At 51.2% G+C, this 14076-nt stretch overlaps 4 protein-coding genes across 4 annotated transcripts; 3 read left to right on the forward strand and 1 right to left on the reverse strand.

The window, feature by feature from the left end:
- Positions 1-72: 72 nt before the first annotated feature.
- GUITHDRAFT_132056 (hypothetical protein) lies at positions 73-4910 on the forward strand (the record flags this gene model as incomplete). The annotated part of the gene is made up of 8 exons (XM_005841225.1): positions 73-1742; positions 1927-2143; positions 2333-2458; positions 2516-2760; positions 2877-4484; positions 4530-4614; positions 4658-4807; positions 4839-4910. 8 exons carry the CDS (start codon positions 73-75, stop codon positions 4908-4910), a joined length of 4173 nt encoding a protein of 1390 aa, XP_005841282.1.
- Positions 4911-6392: 1482 nt separating this feature from the next.
- GUITHDRAFT_99780 (hypothetical protein) lies at positions 6393-7507 on the reverse strand (the record flags this gene model as incomplete). Its single annotated transcript, XM_005841226.1, has 3 exons — positions 6393-7045; positions 7100-7349; positions 7448-7507. 3 exons carry the CDS (start codon positions 7505-7507, stop codon positions 6393-6395), a joined length of 963 nt encoding a protein of 320 aa, XP_005841283.1.
- Positions 7508-11669: 4162 nt separating this feature from the next.
- GUITHDRAFT_99781 (hypothetical protein) lies at positions 11670-12699 on the forward strand (the record flags this gene model as incomplete). The annotated part of the gene is made up of 7 exons (XM_005841227.1): positions 11670-11882; positions 11930-12022; positions 12071-12109; positions 12240-12294; positions 12340-12472; positions 12516-12605; positions 12678-12699. 7 exons carry the CDS (start codon positions 11670-11672, stop codon positions 12697-12699), a joined length of 645 nt encoding a protein of 214 aa, XP_005841284.1.
- Positions 12700-13110: 411 nt separating this feature from the next.
- On the forward strand, positions 13111-13759 carry GUITHDRAFT_132058 (hypothetical protein; the record flags this gene model as incomplete). The annotated part of the gene is made up of 2 exons (XM_005841228.1): positions 13111-13242; positions 13343-13759. 2 exons carry the CDS (start codon positions 13111-13113, stop codon positions 13757-13759), a joined length of 549 nt encoding a protein of 182 aa, XP_005841285.1.
- Between the last annotated feature and the right edge of the window lie 317 nt (positions 13760-14076).

Consider the following 14076-nt stretch of genomic DNA (forward strand, 5'->3'; position numbering starts at 1 on the left):
AAAGAACTGGGTGGGTGCAGAAGCAGATCAGGCAGGGAAATACAGCCTAAGCTGCAAGAAAGTTTAGACAACATGCCGGTGGGCGGGGGGGTTCGGCATGGGGGGGGAGGGGGAGGGGGGGCAGGAGGAGCAGGGAGCTCAATGGCGGTACAGGCAATAAAGGGGGAACGCAAGGAGAAGAGGAGTAGACCCTCTGGGGAGGATGAACGTCCATCGAAAGGCAGCAAGCTGAGCCAACAGAGCACCCCAAAGGATAAGGGACGGGCTGACGATGACAAGGAAACCGGCAAGGCGCAGCAGCACGACAGTCAGTATGAAGATCACTTTGTGGACCTCTGCGACAGGATCAAGAGAATGGGAGGTCCTGACATCACAGCAGAGGGCTGGAGCTTTAGAATAGACCGGATCCCTCAAGATGGCGAAGGAGAGAACGGAAAGGATCAGGTAGGGATGGTGTATGTCGATCCGGATGGCAACACGTTCAGGAAGAGGAAGCATGTTATGAAAAGGATCGGTTTGTCCGATCAAAAGGTGACGACGAGAGAGGATGCTTACCAGAAAGCTAGAGAAAACTTCAAGAGCATGGAAGAGAAGTACCCTCTCCCGATGAGAGCCAACGCCATCACCATTCTCAAGTGGGGGAAGATAGAACACCAGCGAGAAAGCTTTCACAGCTCTCGTCACATCTGGCCAGTAGGGTTTCAATCTAGCTACAAGGATGCAGACTCGGGAGTTCTGTTCGAAAGCACTGTGGTTGACGGGTCCGGGGTGCCCGAGGGGCTAGAATGCGGGCAACCCGACGGGCCGGTCTTCAAGGTGACAGTCAAGAAACAAGGGGAAGCGTTGGTGGAGATTTGGGGAAAGTCGCCAAAGGAAGCGTGGAGAAAGGCGTTGAATGACGACAAGGCAGAAGAGCGTTTTGGGTTCCATTTGCCACAGGTGAAGGCCAGGATTGAAGGCCTGAGACATGCGATCAACTGCCAGAACTATCAGTTCCTGGAACTGCGACAGTTGGGAGGAAAGGATGAGAAGAAGTCGGAGAAGAAGTCGGAGAAGAAGTCGGAGAAGAAGTCGGAGAAGAAGGGTGCTGCCAAGTCCAAGGAAACACCCAAGAAGAAGACTAAGGTAGTCAAGGGAAAGAAAGAGCCGGCGAGCCAGTCAAAGAAGGAGAAGAAGTCTAAACTTTCTGAGAGGGCGCAGCAGCGGAGGGATGCGGCTGAAAAGAAGAGGATAGCAGCGGAGGAGAAGAGGCTGGCAGCGGAAGAGGCAGCCAGGAAGAAGAGGGAGCAGAAAGAGATCGAGCAGGAGGAGCAACGATGGCTCGCGCGCTACCCCATAGAAGACATGTGCGTGATGTTAGAGGAGTTCGTGATGGAAAGAGTGGCAAAGAGAGGGATGGACGTCCTGCCTCAACGCGCTGCAGCTCGGGCGGTGGAAGCAGCGATCGAGCATGGCCTATCGAACACAGCTGCCGTCGCTGCTGCAGACCGGGCAGCGGAGCATGTGAGCAACGGCGACAGCATGGAGGAAGCCTTAGGCAAGGCAATGATCTATGCGGAAGAAATGGAAGAGAAGATCCATCAAGAAGGAGATGATGAGCTGGGTGGAGTGCAGGAAAAGCCCTTCAAGGATGAGCTGCAGATTTTGAGGAGAGGAGCCCGAGTTCGTATGCTCTTCATGGCAGATCAAATCGAGACGTGGTATCACGGTTTCGTGACAAAAGTTTGCGACACGACCAACAAGTAAGAATCCTGTCGCCGAATGGCTCCACCGCATGATGACACTTCCCGTGGTCCCTTCGCTATGTCCTGCTCCCCCAGCTACATGTCATGCTCCCCCAGCTACTTTGGCTGTGTTGACTTATCCCTGCTCCGCTTCTCCTCCCTCTTTCTCTTTCGCTCCTCTACCTCCTCACTCTCTGATCAGGCTCAGCGTCTCGTTTTACGATGGGGAGAACGTGGAGGTTCCTCGAGGTGACCAGGACCTGGAGGTTCTCAACCAGGGCTGCCTTCTCCTCCCGCAGGGGTTCCCTCCGCCTCGTCGAGCTCAGACGCACATCGCCGACCTCTTTGCTATCACCACCTTCGTTGACGCCTTTAGAGCTGAGTTGGCTCTTCCCCGTGGCAACATTTATGACCTGCAGGTCTTTCTCAACTCCTCCGCCTGTCCTCCTTCCCCTTGTCCACCCTCTTTCACTGCTTCCATCTGTTTCCACTCCTCTTCCATGCTCGCTCTTCACTCTCTGCTCCCCTTCCCGCCTTCCTCGTCATCCGCTCTCTCCTCCTGTGCTTCTCCTCCATCCCGACACCTCCCAGAGCTCATTCACCTTCAGGTTGGATTGTCCGCCCCCGCTCAGTCGCACTTCTTGAGCGACCTCTACATGTCCCTCTTGACAGGAGCCATGCAAGCATTCAAGGAGCATGGAACGCAACATGCCCCGCACAACAGCGTTCCTCCTGTAAGTTCAGCAGCACCCGCACCTCATCCCTCATCCCTTGGACTGACGAAGTCGCAGACGTGGATCGGAGAGCACACGCTCAACCTATACACTTGGCCGGAGGTGGCGAGGAGGTGGATCCTCTTCGGGCCCCTTGCAGAGCTTCACAGGAGGAGATTTCCCGAGGCAGTCTCTGCTGCCGGCTCCCTGTCGCAGGGGGTCAGCGGCATCCGCACTTGCCCGGAGGGGCACATGATGGTGCTGCTCTGCCTCATCGAGGACTGCATGGACCACGCGGACGTTCGCAGCGCCATAGAGGCGAGGTCTGTGAAGTGAAGGGAGGGTGGGATGAGGGAAGGGAGGGGAGGGTGAGTGAAGTAAGGGGAGGGGCAGAATGAGAGTTGAAGTGTCACTTTTCCGGTGCTGACAAGAAAGGTAGGATCGAGAGCATGGACAAGTTGCAGCGGGAGCATGCGCAGAAGCAGAAGGAGCTCAGCGAGGAGGAGAAGAAAATCACCGCAAGAGTGAAGGCGGCCAACGATAGGCTACAAGTCGTCGACAGTGGCGAGCAGGGAGAGGATCCAGAGCCTGTGAGCGACGCTCCTGCTGCCCTCCCTCCCTCCTCAGTTGACACCACTGTGATGTCAAACGGGACGGAGGAAGGAGTTCCCAACGAAACGCCTCCGGCTACTCAGCAGCCGCAGGATGACGAGTATGCTATGAAGCTTGCGGCCTGGAAGCAGAGGAGACAGGAGAGGGGAGGGGAGCAGGCAGACAAGGAGAAAGGAGACGCACAGAAGGAGGAGAAGAAGTTTCACGAGCGATTGATGAAGTACGAGGTTGAGCATGCGCACAAGGTGGAGCGAGCAAGCGTGTACTACATGCCCATCGGCATGGATCGCCACCGGAACAAGTACTGGTGGTTTCCGTCCGACAAGAACTGCCTCTACGTAGAGCCTCCCGCTCCCTCCTCTGTGGTGGAGCCGCCCATGACTCCGAGGTCGGACGAGGACATGAAAGGCGTGAACAGCCCAGCGAGGAACCCGGTGGAGTGGAGGGTGTGGGTAGGAGGGGAAGTGATCAAGACTATGCTTGAGAGCCTCTACGACAAGGGAGCTCGCGAGTCAGAGCTCAAGAAGTCGCTGCTGAAGCTGCAGGACAAGATGGGGACCGCGGGAGTCACGCAGACTGCCGTGTTTGACAACCTAGGGGATACGGGCTCTTCTCAGCTAGGAGCTCTCGCAGCTGAGACGGAAGCGTTTGCGGCTGCTCACCAAGAGGCAAAGAACGTGGCGGAGATCATGGACCAGGAGCAGATGAGGCTGCTGAGGCAGACGATGGAGGACTGGGAGGCGATGCTGCAGGAGCCAGGAGACTGCTCGAACCTCGCCCGGCTGCTGCTTGCGATGGAGGACGCGATCTTCACTTCTCACGCTCCGGTGAAGCGGACGAAGCAGGTCAATGCGCAGGCACCGGCGGAAACAAACCAGGACGAGCAGGCGAGTGAGAGCGTAGCGATGGAGGTGACAGAGGCGGAGAACGGGCAGAGTGCTGGGCCGGAATGGAGCAAAGACAACGAGTTTGTGGGGAAGCGAGTGAGACGGAACGTGAAGGGAGACGACGGGAAGCCAGCAGGACAAGCGAACGGGACGGTGATAGGCTTCCTGCCCAAAGAGATCTCCGACTTCATTTCCAAGGAGACGAACCAGGCGGCGGCTCTCTGGCGCGTCGCGTTCGACGACGAAGACATTGGGGAAGAAGATCTCGAGGAGTTTGAGATCGTTAACGCGATCCAGGCCTACGAGAAGCTGCAGGCCGACCTGCGCGTCTCCTCCGCCGCCATCGCCCGATCCCGTGGGACCAACTTCAGCAAGGAAGCCTCGATCGGTGAGCATGGGGCCAACGGGACGGAGCAGGAAGTGAAGAGCGAGAGCTCTCGGCCCCTGAGCTCTTCGGCTGTCGGCAGCGACCTTCAGATCTACGAGGAGGGAGCGGTTGACATGGCTGAGGCAAACAACAAGCCCTCCCGTCGGTCATTGTGGACAAGGTGAGGGAGGAGGTGAGAGGAAGGCAAGAGAGTAACAGCTTGCAGTGCGATGCAGCGGCAAGCGTGGAGGGTCGAGAGCGAGACGGCAGGGAAGTCAGGGTCGCTACCTCGGCTGTGCTTCTCGGCTGCTGTAAGTTTGGATTCTTTCCTTGCTCGCGCTCACAGTCGAGCAGTCTCTCTGCGAGAACGCGCTGCGAGTGATGGGCAGATCAAGAGACTCTCTGTCCTCAGCCCCACGAGGCGGGAGACGCGGGAAGCGCACGAGGGGGGAGATGGAGCTTGCCTCCCTTGTCTCCTCGGGGTACACGGAGTCTGGCAGACGAGTAAGCCTGTCACATATACCTTTCGCGGCAGCTTCTGACGGTGAAACAGGTGAAGAAAGTTTCTTACGCGGAGCAAAGCTCTGAGGAGGAGGAGGAGCCATGACACGGGGAGGGCAGGGGGGTGGGACAGCGGGTGATGAGCAAGGTGGAGGATGCGTACGTGTGGTGTACCAGTAAACTTGTGGGGTTGTACCTTTACTGTCTCATGATTGAACGTACATGATCACCCGCTGTGAAGGTGAAGCTGATTGGAAATCCTTCTCCTTGTTCAACCTGAAACATTCCGATGATGCTCAGAAGTTCTAGACAATGACGGGCAATCAAAGGGATCTTGCGGGTGACGAGCTCAAGATTTGACTGCCGAGGTGGAAGACAGCAACTTGTTGATATAGTAGAAAGCAGCAACGTGTTGACATCGATCTCTTTCAAGCCTGATAAAACAATCACTTTGAAGTGCCTTGGAGATGGAGAAAGTCATGTGGTCGCAGGTCAGGACCGAGCCAAGCAGGTCACGATGACATCTCCAACCAGACACTGAAGAGTTGCGCACATGAGCAAGCTGCTGATTCAACCTCATTGTGATGAAAGATGAACCTTACATCAGATTTTCACATCCAACGCTCTTGGGATATGCTGGAACTCTGCTACATACTGCTGTCTTCTACTACATCGACACGTTGCTGTCTTCTACTACATCGACACGTTGCTGTCTTCTACTACATCGACACGTTGCTGTCTTCTACTACTACATCGACACGTTGCTGTCTTCTACTACATCGACACGTTGCTGTCTTCTACTACATCGACACGTTGCTGTCTTCTACTACATCGACACGTTGCTGTCTTCTACTACATCGACACGTTGCTATCTCAGGCTTCTACTACATCGACACGTTGCTGTCTTCTACTACTACATCGACACGTTGCTGTCTTCTACTACATCGACACGTTGCTGTCTTCTACTACATCGACACGTTGCTGTCTTCTACTACTACATCGACACGTTGCTGTCTTCTACTACATCGACACGTTGCTGTCTTCTACTACATCGACACGTTGCTATCTCAGGCTTCTACTACATCGACACGTTGCTGTCTTCTATGGTTTATCAGCTTTGAAAGAGATGGGTCTGTCAGCTTGAAAGAGAGAGGTTTATCAGGCATCCGTCACCTGATTCTTGATGTATCATCACAGGCAATGCCGCGCAGTGAGCAGCTGTTCACGTCTCTTCCTCGTGCAGCAAACATACAGCAAGACACTATCCTGCTCTTGGGTATTCCATCCACTCAACTTGAAATGTCCATTTAGCATGCAGGCACTAACTCATCATATCTTCTTGCGGGCCATTCGAAGTTCAACACTACAACTTACCGTCAGTCAAAGGAAAGTTTGCAGTGAAGCCATGTGCGTGTTACCTTGCAGAACTCTTTGCAAATTCAGGTCAGTCTGCAACAGTAGCATACGCAAGGGATTGCATGACCTGCAGGTCACCAAGTGGAGGTATCGATAGGAAGGGATGACAAGTCAAGTATCGGCTATTTACTTGTTAACTATGTACATGAACAAAATCCTTGAATCTAGATCATTAGAAATCCGCGTCCAAGTCAGATATGATTCTGAGGATGTCGTTTTCCTCAAGTTTTCCAACCATCTCTTCATGATTGTTAATGAAGTCCACAAGGGACGTGTTGTTGTCTGCCTGTCCTATCTGCCCTGTGGCAATAGAGCGGCTTCGCTTCGTCGACATGGACTGACATAGTGCAGGGTCCCTCGTGACCGGTTCGATCATATGGAGAGTTTCCGCATTCAACCCTTCAACCTCCGACAGGTGCATTTCTATCTCGTCGCTCACCCCACTGGTTTCACTGGTGAGTACGAAAGAATCGTACTCGACCTTGTTCCCCACTTCGAACTCCTGCTTCGCATTCAAGTAGAAGATCGCTTCCTCCTCCAGCTCGCTCTGCGTTTCCCCACAATTGCTGGAGAGATCCGATATCGGAGAATGGGTTCGAAGCTTCTTGTTCGGAGAGCACTCGCTAGAAGTCAGCGATGACATGCGTTTCCGTGACGTCAGCTTGTTCCATTCGTTGTGAAATTCCATGCAGACATTCAAAAAGTGGTCGAGCTTCAGCGCAGTGGAGGGGGCCAAGCACTCTTTCCATCCTTGTTCCAAGATTTCAAGGTCATGCTTGTCTGCGGGGTTTCTCCATCGTCTGCCCGTGTAGAAGTAACGGATACCTGAGCCAGATGTAAGGAACAAGTTTGCCGGCCGAGCGACAAGGTAATTCTCACCTTGAACGTTTCGGCAATCCTCTGTGTCTTCCCAGTCCTCTGAGTATGGGCTCCTGGTGCGCATTTTGACAAACCCGTTCTTTTCCAAGTGCTTGTTGAACTCGATCTCTGTCATTCCATGCCGTCCAACATAAGGATCTTCATTACGGACGGACGCTGGACAGCAGATGCTGAGAGCGCGGAAGATTGAGTATTTGCCAGCACGATCAATAATGCTGTGCGAGCCTTTTCCAGGGACTTTTTCCGTGACCTGACACATAAGTAAGTCATCGAAGAAGAGAGGGAAAGGAAGGGGAAAGGGAGGGAAAAGAAGGTAGATCGCTATCCGAAGACAGCATGGCAACTTACAATGTTGGCAAAAGTAAGGCCGATCTTCTTGTTGTGCTCGGATGCGATCGGGCGTCCCATGCTGGTTGTTCTACTATCGCCGCTTCCAGCTCCTCTCGTTTAATAATCACATTTCCCCGTCCCCCACCCCACCCCTTCCTATCCTTTCTTTACATCTGTGAAACCACCCCTCTCTGCCTATTGCTTGCTACAACCCATTCCGACCTTGGTATCTTCTCACAAAATGTGTAGTAAAGCAACCATGATGTGGTGGGGTGCTCTCATTACCGGTTCGATCCTCCGTAAAAAGACTGAAATTCTCATGGTAGGGTCCTTTATATACATCAAATGTGGGGTGAGATTAAACAGTGTCAGTCGAATGTGTCATGCTGCATATCATGTAGATTTCTCCAGTACCCCTCGTTTCAACAACACTTTTCAGGGGTACAACAGAGTGAGCAATGTGATTGTCGAGGTTTTTTTTAAAGCACTTGTCTGTGACGATGATGACTTTACTCAGCCATGCTATAAACTCATTATACATTATATTTATTTCTATAAGTGAAACGTTGTCTTATTTTAACGGAACTGATATCCAACCTCATGAATCGATGAACCCCACCTACCTTTTTCTAACAGATGTACCCCCTTATTAGATAGTTCGGCGAAACCCGACCCCATGACTTCATTGCACCGAGTTTTTTAATTATGATCATCCTCCGATGTCCGAAGCGATGAGATATTATATTTGTTTTGGTTTCCGTAAGAACGAACGCCGGTCTGGCCCTGTCGGAAGATCGGAAAAGTACCCCCACATTCTATTGAAAGTACCCACCCCATTGACAGGTTGTATGCGAGGGTCTTGAGTCCTTCGGTGAAATCCGGGGGCATGCGTGGGGAAGTGGACCTCAAACCTCTTGTGTACATTGTAAAGATATGGCGTTCGGAGAAATCCGGGATGTAACAGTAAAATAAGGAGTTAAAAAAGGAAAGAGGTTTATTAAGAGGGTAGATGGGGACACTAGGTGTGTCCGGTACGCTACTATCTGTACGTTGTTACTGTAGGTTAAATTCACGTACAGTAGGAATTTCAAAAAGTGATTCGGTACGAGCTGTACTATCCGAAAGAACGAATTTCAATTTGTTTCAAAGTTTTCAAATTTTTGATCGAACATACAAAATGATGAGGACCCACTTGCCATGCTGCGGGACGGCCAAGTTGATGATGGAAGCTACAGCGGTTCCGCCGACGTTGCTGGTGAAGATAGATAGGTGATGTCAGATACATGTTATCATCCATTCAGAATCAGGTCCATTTTCTGCAGCATGGATGAAAGCCGCGCATTCACGAGTGCGTAACGAAAAGAATCCAGGTTAAACATGCAACGAGGTTCATGCTGCATACTACAGGCAAAGGCTTCTTATCGTTTCAACTTTGAAGCACAGGCAAGTCAAAAAGACTGTATGCATCCGATGTGAAGGCTTGTTATTGTCGCGGTACTGGGCAATTCGCAGCATGCGGCAAGCAAACCTGAATCATGCTCGCACAGAAATCTATATCATGAAGCGACGCTTTGAATGCCGGGCGAGATCCACTCGCTGTAGATGAATGGAAGCAAGCAAAGACAATCAATGAACACCTCGATGCAATCCGTACTGCAGAGTCAGACATTGGCGGGGATAGGAAAAGTATATTGAACAAGCACATTGAAGGTGGGAATACCTTGATTGAATTAGAGAAGTTTTATATCAAGATTCAGCTGCTCTACTAGAAACTCTTTATCAGTAAACTCTTACAGCTCGGTTTGGAATTTCATCCACTTGCCTTATGACATGGCTTCTGTTGATAGCCTGGTGGAAACTTACGAATGTGTCTTGATCTAAAAATGGTTTGCACCGCCTTGAATGATCGAGGTTTGAGAAAAGAACGATGGTTGGTTGACGATTAATGAACGAATGAACGATGTATTCATCAGAGAACATTCATCTAACCATCAACTTGATCAGGATCGCGGTAAATCGCGGTCGGAAGCGAAGGGCTGATGAGCGGGAAGGATGGGAGAGGGGGCAGGGCGGTGGGCAGGGGGGGGCGGTTTAAAAACTTGACTTTTAAATTTGACGAACCTACAGTAAGTACTAAACGTTCTTATTTTGCTCGGATTTGAGAAATAGCGATTATCGTACTATCTGTACGTTCATCGTTAAAAACGGTTGTAGTGAAATTTAACGGACTGTCCGTAACATTTGTACCAGGGAACGTACAGATAGTTGCGTACCGGACACACCTACTTGCTGCCCTACGGCGGCGGCCTGGGGGCGGAGGCAGACAGAGTAGTGAAGAAACTCTCTGTCCTCCAAATGTTTTATCTGACGTCCTGAGGCAAGCTGGATCTTCCAGAACAAACGAATCAGCTAGAGCCAAGCGGATCTTCAGCAACTGCTTGTTTCCAGCGTGATTCTGATTCAACCTGTTTACACAAGAAGATAGAAAGAGAAACTCACGTAGGCAAGAAGAAATCCAATACAAATTTTCTTCAAATTGTATTTGCTGAGAGTGCACAAAAATAACCAACAGAGGTTGTGTAGCACAACGTTCACGTTTTCAAACATATGACAGCTTACACCCCATACTACGGAGCAAAGGTGTGATCACCACTGTCAAGCGAACGCACGAGCGATGCTCGCTCCTCTGCAACCCGTAAAGCTTCGGGGTGTGACAGTACTGTCGAATGTATGTGAGGTGATCACATCATGACCTTGCACCCTGTCCGTCTAGCTCCGTCACCGCAATCAAAGCAAAATGACTTTTTTTCTAGAAGACTCGATTTGCGACGAACTGCTAACTTTAAGGTACTGTGGATTGTGTTGAGAAGGAGGAGCAGACCAATCTGAACAAATTACATTCTTGATCCTTGCTGTTTGAATTTATTGAGATACCTTTACAACTCACATTACTCCACTGAATAACCTCGACCTGGATACTTTTGTGCTCCCTCAGGCTTATGACACAAGATAGCTCTGCGAAAGTGAGCTCAAGTCTCCGCAGGAAGGAATCTTCTTGAGTATGGAAGGGATGTCACTCGCAGAAGCGGTCCGCTGATGTTCGGGGTTACCCGGGTTGTAAATGAGAACGTTGCGATATCACATCGATTCGGGTACTTTCTAAAAGGTAGTCCGGGTTTCGCCGGGAGGACGGGAATTCCAAAAAAAAAAATGGCAGTTTACTACTTTTTAACTTACTAGTATCACACTGCAATAAATTCATCCTGGCACGGAGGTCGCGCATCCTCGTGTGCTGACGCCTGCCGGCGTGCCGCCGCTGGTCAGGCGCGGGCCCGTCTCACGCCGATAACTAATAAAATTGTAACGGTTATAAAGTCCTGATAACCGTTCGGCGGCTCGCGGTGCAAACTTTCAACAACAATCATCAGGCCAGACTGCTAGCAATCACGAATGGCAATTCGGGCGCAGGGGAGTAACCGTTGGGGCAGAGAGCGCAGGACGCGATAGATGGCGAAGAAGGAGAAGAGAGTTCAACGTCTTCAAGGGGATTGTGAGGTAGTGGTTGGACGAAACGATGCTCGGCCCCTGCTCATGGTCAGATGTCAAGAGCGTCCAAAGAGAATTTTGCAACAAGGATCACCACAAACTGTTCGCTTGTTGGGTTGATCTCAAGAGTTGTGGCGGCTTCTGCAAACCCTTTGAGAGGAAGATCTGTAAACTCTCAGGACCTAACACTCGGACAAGAGGAGGAAAACCAAGCTGCATGTCTGCTAAAGATCCTGGTAGCACCCATGCCAATCTCTGGCTTCGCCCTACCAGCTATATACCACCGGTGCTTTTCCTGATGCTGGTCTACACTATTCTTTCATCGCCCTCCAGGTATGTTTTGATTGTTTTAAACCTGATTTCATTGATTTAATGATCTGCAAGAGACCTCCTCTTGGTTTATGTTTTCCTAACACTTTTTCAGTCCCCAATTTCTTGTTGTCTTCGCGCTGTCGTCCTCTGCTGCGATGATGGCTGAACTTCTCACTTTTCCCTGCGACGCCATCAAGGCCAGGACGTAAGCACAGCTACTGACGTTTTCTCAACTCGACTCAAACTTTACAGGCAACTCGGACCGTCGGATCGCAACGCGCACCCACCCCCCGGGATGATGGACACATTCTCCTCGATCCCAACCCTTTATTTCGGCATACGTGCAGGGCTTTTGCGAACTTTGCCCTATAGCGGACTGAGAATGGTACTCTACCGAACGATCCGTGACCTGGCTCAAGCTACCGCATCTGAATCCTTGAGCCTCTTGGCTCTAGCTGGCCTCGCCATGCTATCCGGGGCGGTAGCACAGTTCATAGTCTCTCCTCTGGATCTGTTCAAGATTAGAATGCAAGCAGATGGGAGGCGAGTTAAGATGGGACTGAAGCCGGTGTATCATGGTCTGTGGGATATCATGGTATGCTCGCTCCCTTTACTCTATTCCTGAGTGACCTTGGGCAAAAGACTTCGGTGCCAAAGCAGGAAGGGTTCAAAAAGTTGTGGGCTGGAAGTACGCCAAACGTAATCCGCGCATGTTGTGTTAACATTGGAGATCAAGTGAGGACATGCTCCTTATCCGTTGCAGAAGTAACGAATGGCCTCCAGGCAGTCTACGACGTTGCAAAGAGAACTTCGAATGAATTGGTGATCAAATGTCGCTGCTCGCAGGATGTCTGTACTGTCAGGGTGTTTGTCTGGCCACCATCCATCCGTTTACTTCACTCCTTCTACTCAAATTGGAGAGATGACGGATGCTGATGCTACTGGTCTTCAGTTTGGTCAAGGAGTGCTTGCTCAAATTTTGGCAAGCGCCATCACAGGCGTGTCTGGTAGTGCGCACTTGGCCATGTTGCATTTATCTGATCCTGGTGCAGTCTCAGTTCTAGCTTGCCCAGCAGACACCATCCGCTCCAAACTGATGAACAATGGCCCCTCCTCGCCGCAACCTCTCCACAAGAGTTTCCGTGACTGTGTTGTCAGCACATGGCGAAGTGGCGGAATTACAGCGTACGGTGTGGCAATGGATTTTCATGTTTGACGACCATGACAGTTTTTATCGTGCACTCATACCCATGTACATGAGAGAAGCTCCTTATTACCTTATCATGTGGAACACCCTTGAGCTGTTGAATCACTTCAGGTGACATTCTTTCAAATCTTCTCAGATTATGTGCATCGCTGCCAAGTCACTGAGCAATACGTGCGGATACAGGAAAGTTGCCGTCGGCTCGTAATCCTGAATGCATCATTGCCCGGCCCGGCGGCGGCACGGTGCCGCGCCAAGTTTCAGTCGGCTGAGTGCCAGTGATGAGAGCATAACTCAAGTTAACACAGTGAATGAAAAATTTTGACCGTGACAACTGAGTTCCGCTGACGCGCCGGCACGGCGCGCGCCTGGTACTCAGTGACGGTGTCGATCGCCCTGGGTCCGGCGGGGCCTGCCCGGCCGCACGGGCCGGGTCACGGGGGCCGCTGCCACTCCGATTTTAGATTCAACTCTGCCGAGGCGGGTCAGATCTTGGACTAGGTAAAATTCCAGAACCTGTTCCAGAACATGCTGGTGAGATGGTAGGAAAGGGGATGGGAGGGGTAGGAGTTGCAAGAGTGATTGAGTGGAATCAAAGAGTTTCGAGACAAGTTGGAACATGATCGAGCATGGACAGGTGAGAACGAGCTTGGCTCTTGGACTGCTCCTGCTGGCTCTCTTGGTAACCCCCTCTGAATCGAGTGAAGACTACACGACATTGAAGTCAGTAGAAGATTTCGAAGACAACGTGGTATGCAGTTTGTTTGATGTCTGGAATGAGAGGATCTCTTATCTTGCTGTTTGATCGCTCTGTGAGTGCTCTCCTCTCACTCGAGATGCTATCTCTGCAGATGAAATCGGCCGACGTCTGGCTCGTGCTGGTTGTGGGCATGAGCTCGGATGAGATCAAGGCGAGGGGGATTGACCGAGAGAAGTGTCAGAGGGCAATCGATCAACTTGCCGTCATCACGGAGGAGATGAAGAAACTGAGTGTACAAGTAGCCCTTGCAGACGTCGAAGACATAGCTGGTATTGCATCAGAGTTCAACGTCAGGAAAAGAATGCTCCCCAAGATTTTGCTCTTCAAGACAAGAGCGAGGGATGCTGAGAGCATCAAGTTTGAGACCTTTCAAGATGTCGATGCCTTGAGACAGGAAGTGCTGGAGATCTTGAAAGATAACCCCACGAGGAAGGTGAAGAGCGAGGATCAAACTGAGCGGATCGTTTTCGACAAGATCACCCTTGCTGTCGGGGGATCAGAGCTATGAAGAGGCTCCTCTGACCCTGATGGCTGAATTTACGATATTGACACTTGTTGACTTGTATAAAAGTTTCAAATCTGCTTGCACGAATTCAGATTTCACCGATGACAATCACAACAAGAACTAAGTCGACGGCAAGAATCAGTGTAAGGCAAGACAAGACAGAGAAGAAGCAAGAGACGCGGGCTAGCCTGCTGCTGCTCTCCCTGTTATAAGCTCTCTCGACGAAACTCTCATAGCAGACGACCGATCCGAGGTAGAGGAGGGCCAGGAAGAGAATTTCGGATACGAGCGATGAGTCTGGCAAAGGAAGGGAATCCAGG

The sequence above is a fragment of the Guillardia theta genome, assembly GCF_000315625.1.
Source record: "Guillardia theta CCMP2712 unplaced genomic scaffold GUITHscaffold_3, whole genome shotgun sequence".
Lineage (NCBI taxonomy): Eukaryota > Cryptophyceae > Pyrenomonadales > Geminigeraceae > Guillardia > Guillardia theta.